This window comes from Thermobia domestica, chromosome 11 (assembly GCF_964235325.1).
Source record: "Thermobia domestica chromosome 11, izTheDome1.hap1.1, whole genome shotgun sequence".
NCBI classification, from domain to species: Eukaryota; Metazoa; Arthropoda; class Insecta; order Zygentoma; family Lepismatidae; genus Thermobia; species Thermobia domestica.
The window spans coordinates 123,888,570-123,907,752 of record NC_137464.1 but is presented as its reverse complement, the minus strand read 5'-3'; the positions used below and the strand labels follow the sequence as shown (position 1 = coordinate 123,907,752).

At 38.3% G+C, this 19,183-nt stretch overlaps 1 protein-coding gene across 1 annotated transcript in view; it reads right to left on the bottom strand.

The window, feature by feature from the left end:
• LOC145663657 (dynein axonemal intermediate chain 4-like) overlaps positions 1-19,183 on the bottom strand; it is a 417,097-nt gene that overhangs the window by 236,240 nt on the left and 161,674 nt on the right. Inside the window, exons 7-8 of the mRNA XM_081729757.1 lie at positions 10,925-11,000; positions 2,229-2,306 (exon numbers count right to left, since the gene is read on the bottom strand). Coding sequence (XP_081585883.1) covers positions 2,229-2,306; positions 10,925-11,000 — 154 coding nt within the window. The remainder of the gene's footprint in view (positions 1-2,228; positions 2,307-10,924; positions 11,001-19,183) is intronic.

Below are 19,183 nucleotides of genomic sequence, written 5' to 3'. Positions count from 1 at the left end.
TTCATCAGGGTTTTATCAAGTGATAAGTACTTCGCTGCAAATTTTCCAGTATTATGAAGATGAATACAACCAGGAAGAATATTCAATTTGCATTCCACGCATTCAATTGGATTATTATCACGTAAGTATACTTTATTGTTTTTATACAGAATTCACATTCATATTTTCAACAGTACATAACACACATGAAACACTAATACTATTCGAATACATATTTTCAATCCGGAATGTCGGATTTCCGTCTGTCTTTTCTTGATAAAACGTCCAGTAATTCCGGGTGATAGTCTGTATCATTTAATAATTCCACATATGTTTCATAAAATTTTTCTCTTGTTAATATTCCAATAATGCGTGTATTTGCATACAAGTAAAACACATCTTGAACACTACGAAACACTAGGATTTGCTACAGGGTGCGGCAGAACCAACTGGATAGATAGTAAACCTAGATATATATAGAGAAAAATGTTTATTTTCTAAATTAGTACAATATACCATTTTACATTCATTTAGTTTTGCAAATAATGTCCTCAAGATGGCGGCCGTTAGCATCAATACATTATTGTAGACGATCCCTGAAGTTTCGAGCAGCTCTTGCACACATATCGCAGGATATGGCATTCACTTCGTCAATAATCCGCTGTTTTAACTCTGGTAGGGTGTGAGGGCGGCTTTACAAAACCTTTTCCTTCAGATATCCCCCCAAAAAAGTAGTCATAAATGCTCAAAATCTGGTGACCACGTAGGTCACTCGACATCACCCCTCAAAGAGACGAGGCGTCCCGGAAACATTTCTCTCAAAGCATCAAGTGAAATTCGAGCTGTGTGAGCAGCCATGTGTATGTGTATCTATTCTTAGTGTGCTACCAGTTTCCTCCAACTGCCGAACCCAGGACCGAATTGTGTTTGCATTAGAAACGGCATTGTTGCGTGGAATGTTGAATTGTTGCCGAAAAGCTCGTTGTGTAGCAATCACAGATCTGTTGTTTTCTTAATAAGCGCGTACGGCAAAACCACGATGTACACCGGTCCAGACCATATTAGCTACTGAAATGGGGTCAATGTCTGAACAAAGGCAGACCACGTGCAACTGCTTACCTCCACCACAGCTCTCACGGTAATCGATAGAAACTGCTTAGTCGGTTCTGCCGCACCCTGTATAATACTCCAAGTTCGGGTTTCCAATGACTTTGGGGCTAAATTCATACCATCATGAGCATAATCATGATAGGATCTTTCTCTACAAGCGTCGCATATTAATGTATCGTTGAAATCCCATTTTTCAATAGTCTTTTTTATACATTCAGGGTCCACTTTTTGACTACTACAACAACAGTCTAAACTCCAAAATCTCGATGTTCTTGATAATACAGGCAGAGATGAGGGTGGAGTTTCGGAAAGTGATAGCACTGGTGATACTACTGCGTCAATATCAAATTCTTCATCTGACTATGATTCGTATATTTCTGATTCAGCATGAGATGATGATTCTTTAATATTACTATTGCGATGATCCTTTTTCTCATAGGACTGCATGATGTATCTTTATATATTTTTTCTCTTATAACCTGTATTTAAAGTATTTTCATACCCACAAGGTAACCACGTGTTCACCTTACGCGACGCCACACTTCTTTTCTATTAGTCGTCGGCATTCTGTGATGCCTACCCACCGCGGCGCCAAACTTGTTTGCTAATGCATCGGTAGCATTCTGTTATGTCACGTAGCAGTAAGGTCAATACCCTACACTACCAGCTTTCACTTCCGTCCATCCGGGTTCCAAAAGCCCGAGAAAAATTCAGTTTGTCTCCAGACTTCGGCTAAGGTGGACGTATGAAGACCATGTTCTATATACAGTACATATACCAGCATCACACATTTTAAACAACGCGTATTCTTATTCATACGAAGGAAAGAACAATAAAATAAATGAATAAAAAAAAGTTCCCTCCTTCCAGGGGCTATAGCCACCTTGACGCTCAGGTATACACTAGGTAAAATGGACTTCAATCCTGTTATACACTGGATAAAGTGGCAAACTTTGGTTTAGCCCCTCCCTTGATCATATCCTAGATCCACCACTACACACACACACACACACACACATATATATATATATATATATATATATATATATATATATATATATATATATATATATATATATATATGGGGGGTGTAAGGATATATAATCCATATAATTCAATATAAGGAAATTTATACTCACCCCCTTTTTTAAGTGGTTTAGCTTGTGATACCTTGGCAAGTAAATCCGGATCTATCTGTCCTTCGGATTTTCTATCCTCTGAAATATAAACATCGTTAAGTACAAACGTAAGTAATCCTAATAATAGCACATTATAGAATACTGGATGAGTTAATGGTTTCTAGCTATTATCTTTTGGTATAAAGATGAAAATAAATTAAGTGTATAATATATATATAATTGGTGTTCAGTATCGCACACATGAGAAACCTAGGTTTTCTTCTTCTACTGAGAGAGATGCATGGTACAAAAGAGAGCATTGTTGTTGATTGTGTCAGATTATCCCATGTGTGGAATAGGAAGACATGCCATTATGACGTACTTTTTACATATTTGTAATCGAAGCTCAATTAAAGCTTGTTCGGTTACAAACTACCTTTAAAACAAATAGAATAACTAGTTAAATATCTGCACGAATCAAGAAGTTTCAAAATGCTGAAGTACGCCATCGACTATTTTATCTTTTAATATGTAGTTATTTTTTCCTTGTAATATTATGTAGAATAATTTACTTTTCTTTTGTATTTTAATTAACTTCGTAATTACCTTGGCCAAATTGTTTGTTTCATACGCAATACGAGGTGCTGTCCAAAATATCCGAGGTTTTTTTTTTTTTTTTTTTTTACCGGCAAACCATAGCAATACGATATTCCGCCGCTAAATATCTCGAGGTACACGTATTTAGTATTGCACAACAAACATGCGTCATCTTTGGCGTATTCAGTTTTGAATGTAGTTGTGCGTGTCAGGATGTGTTTCAGTGCTTCTGCGATTTGTCAAATGCATTGAAAAAAATACGTTCTCCGGACAGCGGTATATTCTACAAATATACGGAATCCTGTTGCTTACTACAGAAATGAGTATGGAGCATACGCTATCCATATGCTACATACGCATTGCCCTTAGATGTTACATCATGCAGTTGCAGGATGTCTGACATATAACAGTTTTCCGTATATCACATGCATATACTTATGTTACATTCCTCAGCTATGTGTTATGTATGTCCATTTGTATGTGAGATTAGTGATGACCAAATGCAAGACCAAGACCAAGATCGGGTTGGTCTTGATCATGGTCGTGGTCTTGCACATCCAGTCTTGGTCTTGCACTGGAACACTTGGTCTTGGTCTTGGTCTTGGTCTTGCGTGCAAGAGTTTTGCAAGTCTTGCTTTTAAAAGATCATATACTTGTCATAGGTAAATTTTACTCTGGACATAAGGAATAATAAATTCTACAATGCGCCAGTAATAACAGAAGTACAATGTATGTTTCTAAATGTAACATAGTTTACCTTCGTGTAAGTATGATGGTAGTGTACAACATAGATGATGACCTTTATATTTCTAATGGGTGTCCACGCTTCACTACTTATAAGATAAATCACAACGTTTCGTAATCTTTATACATTTTTTAATAGATCCAACACTCCACTGGTTTCCAAACTGGGGATGCTACCCCTGAGGCGCATGAAAGACAATCAAGACGGCACAGATTATTGAAATACCATGAACTGCAAAATAATTTTTACACTCTAAAGGCGTCAGATTTTTCTTTTCAACCGGGATTAGGTAATTTTTGTATTAAATAAACTTCCAATTAAATATTGAGATCTTGTTTTACTGATTCCAATATGTACTCTATGTGGCAGAAACAAGGACATTAGTCAAAAGCGATGAAAACTTACAGACTTTCGAAACGTCGGCATGGAGAAAAAAGGAGAGAATTAGCTGTGTCGAACGCAAAACGAATGAGGTGTTAGAAATATTAGCAGTAGGGGAAAAAAGAATAATTTTAGATATTGATAAGAGGAGAAAGAGGAACTGATTGTGATATTGGCTGAGGAGAACGTACTAGAGGGTATGGTGGAAGGAAAGTGAGGGAGGGAGCGAAGGAGACTAGTTGAAGGAAACAGAAAATTGCTACGTTAAGACGAAGAGATTAGCTGAGGACCACCGTACATCGAAGTTTCTCAGTTGCAGCAAGTAACCTGCCAATAATGGCAGAATAGCTATGATGATGATGATGAAGAAGATATGTTTAGCAATATTGATCAAAAAGAGAGAAAAATAAAATAATGATCATTATAATCAAAACTCTTAATATTTTAGAATAATTTGAGTGAAAACTGAAAACGACTCAACTGTCTATGTATTTTCGGCAAACTCAATTTATATAAATACTTTTGACCTATATCAGAAATACAAAATAACATCATCAAATTCAAAGTTATTTGAAATAACTACAAAATCAGTCTCACTTGTGAATATGGATTACTAGCATCAATTACCCACTTCGTTGGGTTAAATTTAACTAATAATAATAATATGTTTCGTTAATCAGTCACTTTTTATTATTACTAAAGCGCTCTCTGATATCGGTCATTTTTGATGATTTTTATATTTCTCTCCCCTCCACGTCCCCAAGTTGCGGGGCTAAATTTGGATTTAAACTGAATCAGAAGTGTCACTGTTCATCTTAGAGACCCCGAAAACTATGGATTCGGCACTAATATAAATTCAATAAATTCATATATCTCCTCCTCCCCATGTTGCAAGGCACGGCATCGGAAGTGTCACTGTCCATCTTAATGACCTCATAAACCATGGATTCGACATTGATAATAATGGTCATTTTCGATATTTTTATATATCTTCTTCCTCCTCCGCCGCCAAGTTGTGGTGCTGAATTTGCATTTAAACGTGATCGGAAGTATCACTGTTCACCTTAGCGACCCCAAAAAGTATGGATTCGACACTAATATTTAGTCATTTTTTACCGTTTTTATATATCTCCCCCCTCCCCAAGTTACGGGGCTGAATTTAGTCGTAAACGGTATCTGAAGTGTCAGTATTCACTCAGCAACCTCGAAAACTATGAATTCGACACTAATATTCATTTTCGATCATTTTTATATATTTCCTCTCCCCTCCGCCAAGCTACGGGCTGAAATTGGATTTAAACAGCATCAGAACTGTAACTGTTTGTCTCAGCGACCCCCAAAGTTATAGATTCCACTCTAATATCGGTAATTTTGGATCATTTTTAAATCTCTCCCCCCCCCCCTAAGCTGCACCGTCAAAGTGATATGACAGAAACCATCTTAGGTCCGAACCTCATCTATGTTGAAAATGTGATCGAGATCGGTTGGGTGGTTCAAGACTTATTAAGTTTTATTTATTTTTGTACACTTCCCCTCCCCTTCTCCTCTTCTAACTAGGGATGATTCCATACCGGGACCAAGTGCTTGGGGAAAGCTTATATATCGGCTGAAAGCTCTTGCGAAGAGAAGTACCAAACCGTTTTCAAATCACGGGCAAACTCGTAACCTGATCTAATAAGGGGCCCGTTTGTTGGTGTTTGTGACTATGTATTTAATATTCGACAGAAGTTAAAATGAATGTCACGATGCATCACGCGTAAGCACCTGAGCCCATCATGTTCCGTTTTGGCTCATTGCTAGAATGTAGCACGGGCAAGAGTTTGATAATATCGCTTTGCACCCAGATGTTCCCATTTGGTCAGTGTTGCCAACCAATTGTAAATACAATGTGACAGATGGTTTCTGTACCACTGGATGTATATCCATGATACGTGAAATCAACATCATTCGTCACTAGAAAAAGTATACTGTGGACGTATTCTTCCTCCAAGGAGCCCAGTTTGTCAGTGTTACCAACCAACTGTAAAAATGAGAAGGTGTAAAGCAGGTACGATGAGACGTTTATACACCAAGATTGGCAGAAACACCACACGACATTATAGCAAAAATACGTTGAGTGTGACCGTATTCCAACCATTCTTGGTTGTCAGTGTTGCCAATCAAGTGTAAAGATCACACTGTTGCAAATGGGGTACGTGCCATTGAACGAATATTGAACAAATGTGACAGAAACAGCATTGGACAATGGAAAACATAGTATGAGTGTGCCCAAGCAACTCAATTTGACAGTGTTGCTAACCATCACCCCAGTCTGTCAGTATTTCTAACGTTTTCAAAATGGAACTTTTTCAAATAGTAGTATACTAGCATCGTAGTAATTTTTTGTCTAATATTATGAATGGTATTTCGTGTGATGTTTCTACCAATCTTGGTGTATAAACGTTTCAGGGTAAGAAACCTGCTTTACATCTCATTTTTACAGTTGGTTACCAACACTGACAAGCTGGGGTCCTTGGAAGAGGAATATGTCCACAGTATATTTTTTTCTAGTGACGAATGACCTTTATGCCACGTTTCATGGATATACATCCAGTGGTACAGAAACCAACTGCTACATTGTATTTACTATTGGTTGGCAACACTGACCAAATAGGTACGTCTGGGTACAAAGCGACATTATCAAACCCTGCCCGAATTATGTTCTACCAATGAACCAAAAAGGAACATGACGGGCTCAGGTGCTTACATGATGCATCATAACATTAATTTTTACTTTTGCCGAATATGCCAAACATAGGGTCACAAACACCAACAAACTGGCCCCTTATAGGGTCAGGTTGCGGATTTGCTCGTAATTTGAAAACGGTTTCGTACTTCTCTTGGCTAGAGCTTTCAGCCGATATATAGGTTTTCCCCAGGTACTTGGTCCCGGAATGGAATCATCCCTAGTAAGTTCTACCGGTAAAGTAATATGATTAAAAAAACACCCCAAGTCCGAACTTCGTCTAAATTGAAAATTTGAGATCGATTGGCTAATTTAAGAGTGATGAAGTCACAAAAACAGTCACTTATATTTTTATTTTTTACATATATTTGCCTCCTCTACGTTGCAGCGTCAAAGTAAAATGATAAAAATCGTTCCAGGCCTGAACTTCATCTATGTTAAAACATTTGATCGAGATCAGTTGGGTGGTTCAAGAGTTATTAAGGCATAAACTTTTATTTTTATTTATATTAGTCACTTTTATTTTTATTTATATTGATTTTTGTATATCTTCCCCCTCCTCCTCCCATACGTTGCTCGGTCAAAGTGAACTGACAAATAACATTCCAGACCTGAACCTCATCTATGTTAAAAATTTGATCAAGACTGGTGGTTTGGTTCAAAAGTTATTAAGTTTTATTTATTATTTTATAACTCACCCTCACCCTCCCTAAGTTTTATGGTCAAAGTGAAATGATAAATACACTCTCTGGCTCAGAACTCATCTATGTTGAAAATTTGATCGAGATCGAGCGGGTGGTTAAACAATTATTCAATGTATAAGCATCTGCCCATGAAATCAAACTTACGGCCATGTGCACTATTAATTTTGTGAACACACATTAAAAATTTCCAACGGAGACGGAGCCAAGACCATATCCATGTAGTCGGCACCTATGGTGTACGGAATTACCGATGTTCAATACTACATTTCTCTTTAGTTTTGGAAGAACACCACCATGTTTGGAAATGAAATGAAATGAAATATCTAGTTTAACGTTCCACGTTTATGCACCAAGGCTAAGGGAGACGGTGATGATGACAAATGAATTAAATGGTAGAATGAAGAAAATCGGAGGAAACGGAAAAACCCTGAGAAAACCCACGCACACGGTGTTTGTCCACCAAAATAGCTCACATGGCGCAAGATGCACCTGTGTCTCGTGGAAACAAGCAATATCTACAGAAAACGCGAACAACAAATTCAGAAAACGACATACTGTAGCTATATGCTATAGAAGCAGATCGACTCACACGGATTGCATTAACTACTGGGAACACATTCACTCCAGCGGCATTTTTATTGAAGCCAAGAAATTCAGGTAAAAGATGTATTGATTTTTTCCCCTTCTTTTTTACATTCTATAAAAAATTCAAGTAGTACCGGTACTTGTGCAAGACTCTTGCGTAAGAGTCTTGGTGTTGGCAGGTATGGTCTTGGTCTTGGTCTTGCATGCAAGACTCTTGCAAAAATTGCAAGACCAAGATTCTTGCGCTCATTACTATGTGAGATCCTGACCGCCTATATTGTTTCATACGGAAAGTAAGTATATCTCGAATACTTATACGGAAAGTTTTATAAACCATACCTCTTCAGTTACACGTCTGCTGTACGTTAAGTCCAAAAACTACAGGAATTACGCATGTAACCTACCTTTTTAAGTAGGCCAACTTCAATTTTTTTTCTCAGTGTGGCTTACGTTAAGGAGCCACGAATTTGCATCAAGTTCTGTGTTAAGTTGAAGAAACTGCAGCGGAAACTCACCGCATGCTGAAAGAGGCATTTGGTTAGAGTGCACTGAGTCAACCAAGAACATTTGAGATGTTCAAGCGTTTCAAAGAAGGCCGTGAATGTATGGGAGATGACAAACATTCTGGTCGACCGTCAACATGCACAACACCGGAAATGATCATGAGAGTGCGTGATGTGATTCGCGAAGACAGAAGGCAGACAATTCATCGTGTCTGTAATAGACTTCGACTGTTGTACGGTACATGTCAACGAATTCAATCCAATGAACTGAACATGAGATGAATTGCAGCGAAGTTTGTCCCTCGCCTTCTCAGCATCGACCACAAAAACTTCAGGATTCAGACGTGCACTGAGCTGCAAGAAAGAGTTCGATAGTATCCAAACTTCTTATCCAGAGTCATTACAGGTGATGAATCTGAGGTCTGTGGTTATGACCTGCAAACGAAGCAGCAATCATCATAATGGAAGACGCCATCCTATCCAAGACTAAAAAAAGATTTCGCCGTAACATCAAGTCGATGCAGAACTTTTTATATACATTCGAGGACTTGCAAAAAAAGAAAACGAAGAAGAAGAAGAAGAAAGAAAAGAAAATAAAAGTAAGTTTCCACCTGGTCAGAATGTCAACGGAAAGTTTTACTGCGAGGTTTTGAAGAGACTGAGGGAAGATGTTCGGCGCAAACGGCCAGAGCTGTGGCAAACGAAAGACTGGTTGCTGTATCATGACAACACTCCCAAGCACATCTCGCTCGTTGTAAGGGAATTCCTGGTCAAAAACAACATGGCAATGGTCCTCCAACCTCTCTACTTCCCTGATCTAGCCCCGTGCGACTTCTACCTGTTCCCGAAGATGAAACTTGCATTAAAAGGGCGACGTTTTGACTCCATTGAAGACATTCAAGTGGAATCGCAAAGGATCGTAAACACCCTTTCTCCCTGAGGACTACCAGAAGTACTTCCAAAAGCTGGAACAACGCTGATACCGTTGCATACATGCTGGACGGGACTACTTTGAAGGCGAGGGAGGACATTAAGATGTAAGTATAGTTTTCTGATTTTTACAATGACAATCTCGGATATTTTGGGTAGCACCTCGTACTATAGCATTTTGTATGGTGTGTGATAGCATAAAAGACTGCAAAGATACAGTGTTAAGTTTTAATCAGTGAAAAGTGACTTGACTTGTCATTGTTGGACTATTAAATATATCAACAATTTGTATTATTTACTAGTACATTATGACATTTGGTTCTAATGGATAATCATAACGCAACTTGACGAAAGATTTCATAGACATAAATTAGAGTGAAATCTGAACAAAAGAAACACTTATTATCAATCTATGTTCGGCAATACATCATTCCCTTCACCAGTCACATTATTTGAAGGAAGAACTGACATATTGCCGAAACTTTAACATAGGTCAGTGCACGCCCGTATTCACGGGGAGGCAAGGGGCCGGGCACCCCTAAATTCTTACTGGCTCCCTAAAATTTTCACGGTAGGCTTGCAAATGAACAATAACATGGTGATGAACTATAATATGGTTGAATGCCCCCCCTCCTAACTTCTACGGTACTCCCCTACATTTCTGGGCTGACTGCCAGCCTGAGTCATTGGGAATAAGTATATAAGCAGTTATAAGTAGTTCCAATGCTAGATTTAATAGTTTTCAGTGTTCACAAAATATCCTGACAATAATGAATTATACTATTTTCAGCCAAGTGGTTATTGATTCTAGTTTTCTAAGTGAGACAAAACAGTTTCTTCAAAATACAATTGTAACTCGACTCAAAATATTTTCAAATTTTGTAACTATCATCTGGGTTATTCCATGTCAACTCACCTAGAGCAATATGCTTCAATGTCTGAGATTCTCTTCAATTTTTTTCATACTTAAATACCAATGAAATTATGCTAAATTATTATTATTATTATTATTATTGCGATTTTTCAGGTGAGAAATGGGCCGGCGAGAAATTTTTGAAAAATGTGAATTTGGCGCCTTTTTCACTTTCCGGCACTCACCATCATGCAACTAAAATTACCATAACTTCCTTATTTTTAAGTTATTCGGCTCAACCAGGTGTCAAATGAAAGCTTAATTTTTGCTCTTTCAGTAGATCCTAAGGAACCTCGATATTACTCTTATTTTTCTTCAATGCAAGGTGTCATATTGGTCACCATGTTCGGTTGATTAATTAATTAATTAAGATTTAATGTACTTTTCCATTGCCATATTTATATAATATTGGACTTAACTTTAAAGTTTAATACTAAATTATATTCTGGTTTTAATTTGAGTTAAACACTTTCCTTTGCATAGAAATCGGTAACACACACCAATTATAACAAGGACAACGCTAATACTTCTTCATCATTTACACAAAAGTTATGCTTCTGCCCAAAAAGGGAAAACTGAGGCGTCTATTCATGTGGAGCACTTATAAAAAACATTCTAAATTGTATTTTCTTACCTTCATCCTCTTCAGGTGCTTCAATGGCCACCTCGGCATCATAGAGTTCATAGTTCGACGCATACGTGTTTGCATTCTGAAAAAGAAATTACAAATACATAGTAATGTAACAAAATCGACTTCTGAATCTATTATAAAGGCAATCAAGAAAGTTATGTCACTATTTCTGGAAGTATGTGTTCAATTGGCCCGCACATCGTGAGTTGAATGAGAATGGAGATAAGGCGAAGGTCAGCTATTGGTGTGGGTATATCTAACATACTAACTGGTTGTGGCAGTTCAGTTACACCGTGAACTTGAGTAAGAACAGGGTAAATATGAGACCTTTACAGAGAGTCATAAGGGTGTATATGCTGTACGAGTTCAAACTGCAGTCAAACGCCACTGCAGCGGGATGGAAGATATGCCAGGCCTTTGGTGAGGGTGTCATGAATACGCGTTCCTCCTGTTACAGGACAACGCTAAGCCCCACATGGCTAGGATGACCAAGGACACCACTCTACGCCTTGGATGGGAAACACTATTGCATCCGCCATACTCCCCGGACATTGCACCGTCCGATTATTACCTGTTCCATTCCTTGGACAATTAGCTCAGAGGACGTCAGTTCAAATCCCTAATAGAGGTGCAAAATACACTTGATACTTTCTTCGCATCAAGGCCCGCCAATTTCTACCACGATGGAATCCATGGCCTTCCATAATGTTGGCAGGAGGTCGTCGTCGATGCGGTTCGAGGAAGTTGTTCTGCTGTATTAGATTACAATTGTTCCAAATCACAAAATTTGATAGTAAAATTCGAGAGGTACTTTTATCATTCTCTTAATTCTGTATTAATTACAAAAAATATTGACGTGTCAAATTACATCTGTGTTTTTCATTTCTTACAGAGCAGATTTGGAAAAGAGAATATCTATTCAATTCTGAATATCGGTAAGCAAAAGTATTCTGATTACCACTGTACAGGACAGTGGGACAAGATGACGAAGAGAGCCAGTTAAAGAATCAATCATATCTGCTAGCATGTGTATGATTCCAGGCTGGAAACTTATTCAGTAGTTCGCAACCTTGAAGCTTCACACTGAGACGGTAATTTCACAAAACGAAGATTGACTATTGTACAGCAGGTAAGAAAATATACAGGGTTTGTATGATAAGTAATGAGACCAGGTCTGGAAACATTGTTTTATTGATCTGATCTGTACAGGGACTTAAAAGCTTTCGAAGTACTCTCCTCTTGCGTCGATGCACTTCTGCAATCGATGTTTCCACGCTGCAAACGCCCCCTGGAAGTCAGCAGCCGGCATGTCCTTTAGAAATGTGGTCACGGCTGCTTGGATGGCTGTGACGTCTGCAAAACGGGTTCCTTTCAAGCGTGACTTCAGCTTCGGGAAGAGGAAGAAGTCGGCCGGGCTCACATCTGGGCTGTAGGGTGGTTGTGGAAGGACTTCCACCCCAATCCGGGTCAAAAAGGAGGTCACTAAGAAGGCGGTGTGGGCAGGGGCATTGTCGTGATGCAACTTCCACCGGCTAGCGATCGCCGGTCTTTTCCGCTTGACGCTCCTGTGCAGTCTCTCAAGGACTTGTTTGTAGAAGGCGGCGTTGACGGCTTGTCCTTGGGGTACAAACTCCTTGTGGACCACCCCCACATTGTCAAAAAAAACAATCAACATTGTTTTCACCTTTGACTTCGACATTCTGGCCTTCTTGGGGCGCGGGGACGCAGGAGTGTGCCACTCCGCGCTTTGACGTTTCGTTTCAGGGTCGTACTGGAACACCCACGACTCGTCACCTGTTATGACGTCATCTTCAAAGTTAGGGTCACTGTTCATGAGGTTCAACAGTTCCTGACAACAATCAACACGTCGTTGCTTTTGTTCGTCAGTCAACACTCGCGGCACCAGTTTCGCACAGATTTTTCTCATTCCCAATTGTTCCGTCACAATCTTGTGCACTGTTGTGTGGTTCATATCGAGTTCATCAGCAATCAATCTCAACGATAATCGACGGTCTGAGTTCAGGAGATCCCTCACTTTTGCCACAGTTTCGTCCGTAGTCACTGTTGTCGGGCGTCCAGCCCTCTCCAGATCCTCAACGCTTTCCCGGCCGTTCCGGAACGCACTGTGCCAACGAAACACCTGGGCTTTGGATAGGGCTTCCTCTTTGTAGGCCTCCGTGATGAGAGAAAGCGTCTGAGTAGCCGTTTTCCCCAGGCGAACGCAAAATTTGATCGCATAACGCTGTTCGATGGAACCCTCCATGTTTGTTGATTTTCCGCCGTGACAAGAATGTTCACAAGGGCTTTGTCCAAGGCTTGTCCGCGCTCCACTAAGGCTCGGAGCCAAATGACGCGCGGTGCGTTGCTTTGCTCGGACCCCCCCCTACATCCTCCATCACCGACAAACCCGCTCCAGCGACACGCGCGCCGCGGCGCGGCGAGTCTCATTACTTATCATACAGACCTTGTATGTTTATCTATTTTGCAATTTATTTTTCAGAGTAGTAAAAATGTTACTACATGTTTAGATACTTGTAGAGTTGATATACTTGGAATAGTGCACGAACTCACTGTTTATCATAGTACTTACTGACAAAGTATTACAGCAGAGCTGTCCTTTGTTTGAGACCATGTGACTATTTTTCAAAAGATAGTGTTTCAAAAGATAATTATTGATGTGTTCTTTAAAGTCAAATACGAATTAAATAATAGTGTATTTTTTCTTTTTATTTGCACAGCGTAGTAAATTTAGTTGAAATTTCACAGTTATATACCGTAAACTGTTCCTGTTCTCATCTGTAGGATTTTTATTTATTTATTTATGTGGGCTTTAGTTATAAAAATTATTTTTATTCCCCCATTTCAGGTTACGTTCTTAAAGAAAATAGTACGAAATTATAAAAGGAAAATCGAAAAAGGAATGCATGGAACCATAAAACATTAAAAAATTCTTTGAACTCTAGTGACAACGGTTCCTCGATCAATGCATCTGCAAAGGAATATAAAAGAATATAAGAAGCTGGGCTGCGAATATACTATAAGAAATCAGGTAAGTTTTCAATGTGTGCAATGCTTCGTATGATATATTTAAAAAATAAAAAAAAGTCGGCTACTTACTTGTCAGTCAAAGAACGTGTTACTCTAACCCATAAGCAGAATGAAATTATATGGGTTATAGGCAAATAATAATAATAATAATAATAATAATAATAATAATAATAATAATAATAATAATAATAATAATAATAATAAAAACTAACTAACTAACTCTATGGCCTATGGAACCCGGAGGTTCAATGCCGCGTTCACAAAAGCTCTCCACTGACTTCTATCCTTAGCTAACTGCATCCAGTTTCTACTTTGTATTCCAATCTCTGCGAGATCCATCTTAATATTGTCCTCCCATCTGCGCCTAGGTCTTCCTAATGGTCGTTTTCCGATTGGTCTTCCTGTCAAGACTTTGAAAGCGTTTTTACTTTCTTCCATTCTAGCTACATGACTCGCCCACCTAAGCCTCCTAGACTTAACGACCCTAACAATGTTGGGTAAACCATATAAATTACGTAGTTCCTCGTTATGAAGTTTCCGCCATTCCCCATTCCCGTTCCTCTTGGGTCCGAATATTCGTCTCAGGATCTTGTTCTCAAATACTTTCAGTCTATGTTCTTCCCTCAGAGTAAGTGACCATGTTTCGCAGCCATACAAAACAACAGGCATGATTACCGTTTTGTATATTTTAAGCTTCAAATTTCTCGACAGAATTCGCGACGACAAGAGATTTTGAACCGAATAGTAACACGAATTCCCTGCTTTTAGTCGACATTTAATTTCTCCGTGAATATGATTTTCCTCTGTTAATATTGATCCTAGATATTTAAAACTATCCGCTTTATCAAAAGTATTATTTAAAATTTTAACGCATCCATAATTTGCTGTATTCCGGTCCCGACGCACTTCCATGTATTTAGTTTTCTCTGCATTTACTTCTAAACCCATGTCCCTGCAACCGTTTAATAAGACCTCTGCATTTCTTTCTATTGTTCTCCGATCATCACCTATTAAATTTACGTCATCAGCATATGCCATAACCTGGTGAATACCGTTCAACTCTAGTCCCTGGTTGCTATCTTTGATTTTCCTTATGGCGTATTCCAGAACAAAGTTAAATAATAATGGCGACAACGCATCTCCTTGTTTCAGGCCATTCTTGACGTGAAAGTTCGTGGACAAAAATTTACCTACCCGGACTTTACTTTGGGATTCATTTAAACATATCTTAATTAATCTAATTAGCTTTCTCGGTATTCCAAGTTCTGTACGAACGTTGTATAATGTTTCTCTCCTAACCGAGTCGTACGCCTTTCTAAAATCAATAAATAGTTGATGTACCGGGGTATTAATAATAATAATAATAATAATAATAATAATGGCGTTGCCAAATATTTTCTGGGGATTTTTACACCTTAGGGTAGGGTTATGCCAAACACCTTTCTATTTTCTATTTTTATATCTCGAATCAACCTTCATCCTTCATATAACAGCGTATTTTATGCCAAGTTAGCACTCCATTTTCCTGATTTAGGAAAGAATCAGAGTGGGGAGCAAAAAATTTTTAAGAGTGCTCTGCGACTCAGTTAGTAACAGCATATTTTAACGTTTGTCGCAGTGTAGAGTGGCAGTCATTTTGTTGGTTCTAGCTTACGAAAATATAGCGTTTCTGTGCTCTGCACGTCTCCTACACATTTAATCAATTTAATGGGTGGAGCGAGATTAGAATGATTCAACGGACATTTTAATTGCTGAATTTTAATTCATTCACTTCGCAGATTACATAAAATTAAATACAAACTGAGGTATTATGTTTGACTTTGCAGGCTTTTCTACTCCATGATGGAAGATACCAAAGTGTTTTTTATTCCTGACTAAGAATCGCAACTTGTGAGTTATGCAACTGAAATGCACACTTGTGAGTTACGCAAGTAAAATGCACAATAAATGTTACTTACAGGTTGATAAATTCCATGTTACGAAAACTTGCATATGAATTTCCAGTGAGGAATAGGATACCTCATCTATTTGACAATGATACTGAAATGGCAGGTAAGGACTTACTGAGTAATTTCATGCGTATGAATTCTAACCTGAGACTTCGAAATCCGAAGGTGACAAGTATTGAGAGAATTTCTAGCTTTAATAAGCAGCAATGAACATTTTTTATAAGAATCTAAAGAAGTTAATGGAGGAGACGTTCACATCTGAACGCATTTACAACGCAGATGAATCATCCTTTACTACTGTTTCGAATAAAATGTCTAAAGTTTTAGCTCCCAAAGGCTGGAAAACAGTCTGCAAGGTTGTGAGTGATGAGCGAGGACAATCCTCTGAAGTTATGTATTGTATGAATGCAGGAGGTTCTTTCATACCTCCAATCTTGATTTTTAAACGAAAAGTTCCCAAACAAGAACTAGGTGATAAAGCTCCCCCTGGTATCCTATGTTTATTTTATGAATCAGATTCGATAAATGCTCAGTTATTTGTGAAGGGTTGAAACACTTTATTCATTATATATTCGTCTCCAAGTGAAAAGAACCTTGTTCTTCTGATCATAGATGAGTCACATTTGTTCCTTGCAGCAATTGATTTGTATCATCAACATCATGTCACAATGTTAAACCTCCCTCCATACGTGACACACAAACTTCAATCCCTTTATGTTTGTTTCTACAGTCTCCTTAAGGCATACTTTTCTCAATTCGCCGAAGAGTGGCTAGTAAGTCATCCAGGAAGAAACATAAAGAGTTTGTCACCCTGCTTCTCTTTTTGCAAAGGCTTATTTGAAAGTAGCTTCTGTCGGCATAACAGTAAAAGTATTTGATACTACTGGCACCTTCCCTCTTAATTCAATCTATTTTCTGATGTCGACTTCTTACCTTCGAATGCAACAGAATACCAAATTCCAGTTGCAGAAGCAAATGAGGACAATGACAATACAATGACAATGACATTACATCATTGCGGAACCAGTGACACACGAAGAGGATCAGCATATTGAGCAAAATTCAAACAGTGATTGTACTGGCAAAAGAAAACTCATAACGTAAGCAATCGTCACTTCAGAAGAAAATGAACACAATTATAATAGAGTAGATATAATTCAGAAATCAGCAACACAACGAATTCATCAGAATATTGAACGTAACTCAAACTCAAACATAGTTTGGGTTACTCCGGAAATCTTAAAGCTATATCCTAAGTCTGGGAAAAGATCTGACACGAAACAGACTGGCAAAAGGAAAAATCAAAACTTCAGCAATCATCACATCACCACCGTTTACGCTATTGAAAATGGAACAGATGCAGGTAGAAGCATTAGTTTTGATGATCCGCAACCCTCAACTTCTAGAACGAACACCGGAATAAAGAACAAATTGAACACAGAAAATTTTGAGTGTGTTGGCTGCAAAGAACTTTATGATTCACCACCTCATGAAGACTAGATACAGTGCTCCAGATGTAAAGGCTGATGGCACGAATTGTGCAGTGATTATGAGGGAGGCAAGTTTGTTTCAGATGTGTGTTAGTTTCCATTACTATGTAACATTTCTTAAACTGTTTGTGGTACTTTCTAAGATTTGTATTGCGATATTACTCTTACATCAACTTGCCCCACAGTGTTAACCCCCTTGCACCACCTGTTTGGAATATTGACAATTTCCGTACTTTATTGAATAATGTGATGTATCTGACTTCCTTTTCTTTGAGAATGTTGGTATCTTCAAGAAATTAATGTAGACACTTTAGTGAATCATACTTGTAAGTTTTGTTCTTTTCCGCTTATAAATATATGAATAATGAATTAATGAATAATTTTTCGTCATCTTGTCCCATGTCCTCGAGTCACACATGGAACAAAAGAGTAAAAGTCAAGTTTTGTTACCAGCGAAATTAACATAGAGAGATAGGAAATGAGCAAGAATGTTTGCGCCATAGCCGTAGTAGTGTGCTTAACTGAATAGTAATTCGATTTACATAGGGAAAACGGAGACACTGGGAATGAGCCAAGTAGTGATCGACCATTAACAAATAGTAATGACAAAATAGTGAATATGCGTATCAACAGCGAAACAATGCAGCAAACTATAAACGAAGCTCTGGCGAAACGAAAACATACGTGAGATTATTATTACACAGTTTGACGGCATATCAGAAAGCTCGAAATCACTAGCTAAGAAGATGTTCATTGAGACTGCGGTTATCCTTTAATGTTGGGAACATTGTCATGTGCCATAAGATTTGATACTTACAATATGACTATCATTAAAGTGACATAAGCACGAACTGAGGACACCATCAAATCCCTTCGACAACTAAAGCAATGGTAGACACATTTTTCGATAGCAGGGAAATCATTCAGATGGAATACATGGATTCAGCTTATATCTCTCACATTATCTCTCAATTGCAGCCGGAATTTATAGATATAATTTAATACTGAATTCGCCTAGTTTTGAAGCCTACTGAAAAAGATATGATATCGAAAAAATGAAAAACAATGGCTTGTACAGAAATTTATAAAGGCGGTAAGCAATCATATAATTTCAGGACACGCTACTGAAGCACAACTAAAGTAAACGTTCCAGCCTTGTTCTACTCGATCTTCCGATCACCGGAATAATTTACTTTAAAATCCAAGCTAATGCAGCAGGTTGTGGTCATGATTATTCCAATCCCTCTCTTCTTTTCTTTGCACAATTCTCATCGCTCTACCAGATGTTTATTGCTTTTTTAAAGTAGTGTACCGAAATGCTGTTAAAGCTTGACAGTCTCAGTTTTCTTGATCTCCTCAACGTTTATGAAACATTAATGCCAATTTTTGTTCGAAAAGAAAGACGTCAACAGGCCGAAGTCTTCTGGGATGAAGAGTGAGCCATCGAGTCTAATTCCCTGCATTTAAATGACAAAAATTCCAGCTGTTATCCTTGATACAGTTTCATAAAATAAATCCTCTTCCAAAGGCGGTACAGAATTTCAAGATATAAGAGATCAGGAACCTACAGAAGGTAGATCCGTCTATATGTCCGATTTTAAGTCTTCATTTCTGATCATAGAATCTACCGATCAGAATGACTCAATCAACAAGACAAAGGAAATGCCTTTAATTTCGCGCCAAGTTTGTGTGCATGTGGTGTGCCATCATGGCTCCCAAGGTAAACGGAGCACTTATCCACGCCACAGATTCAAAAATAGTGTAGAGAAAATGGA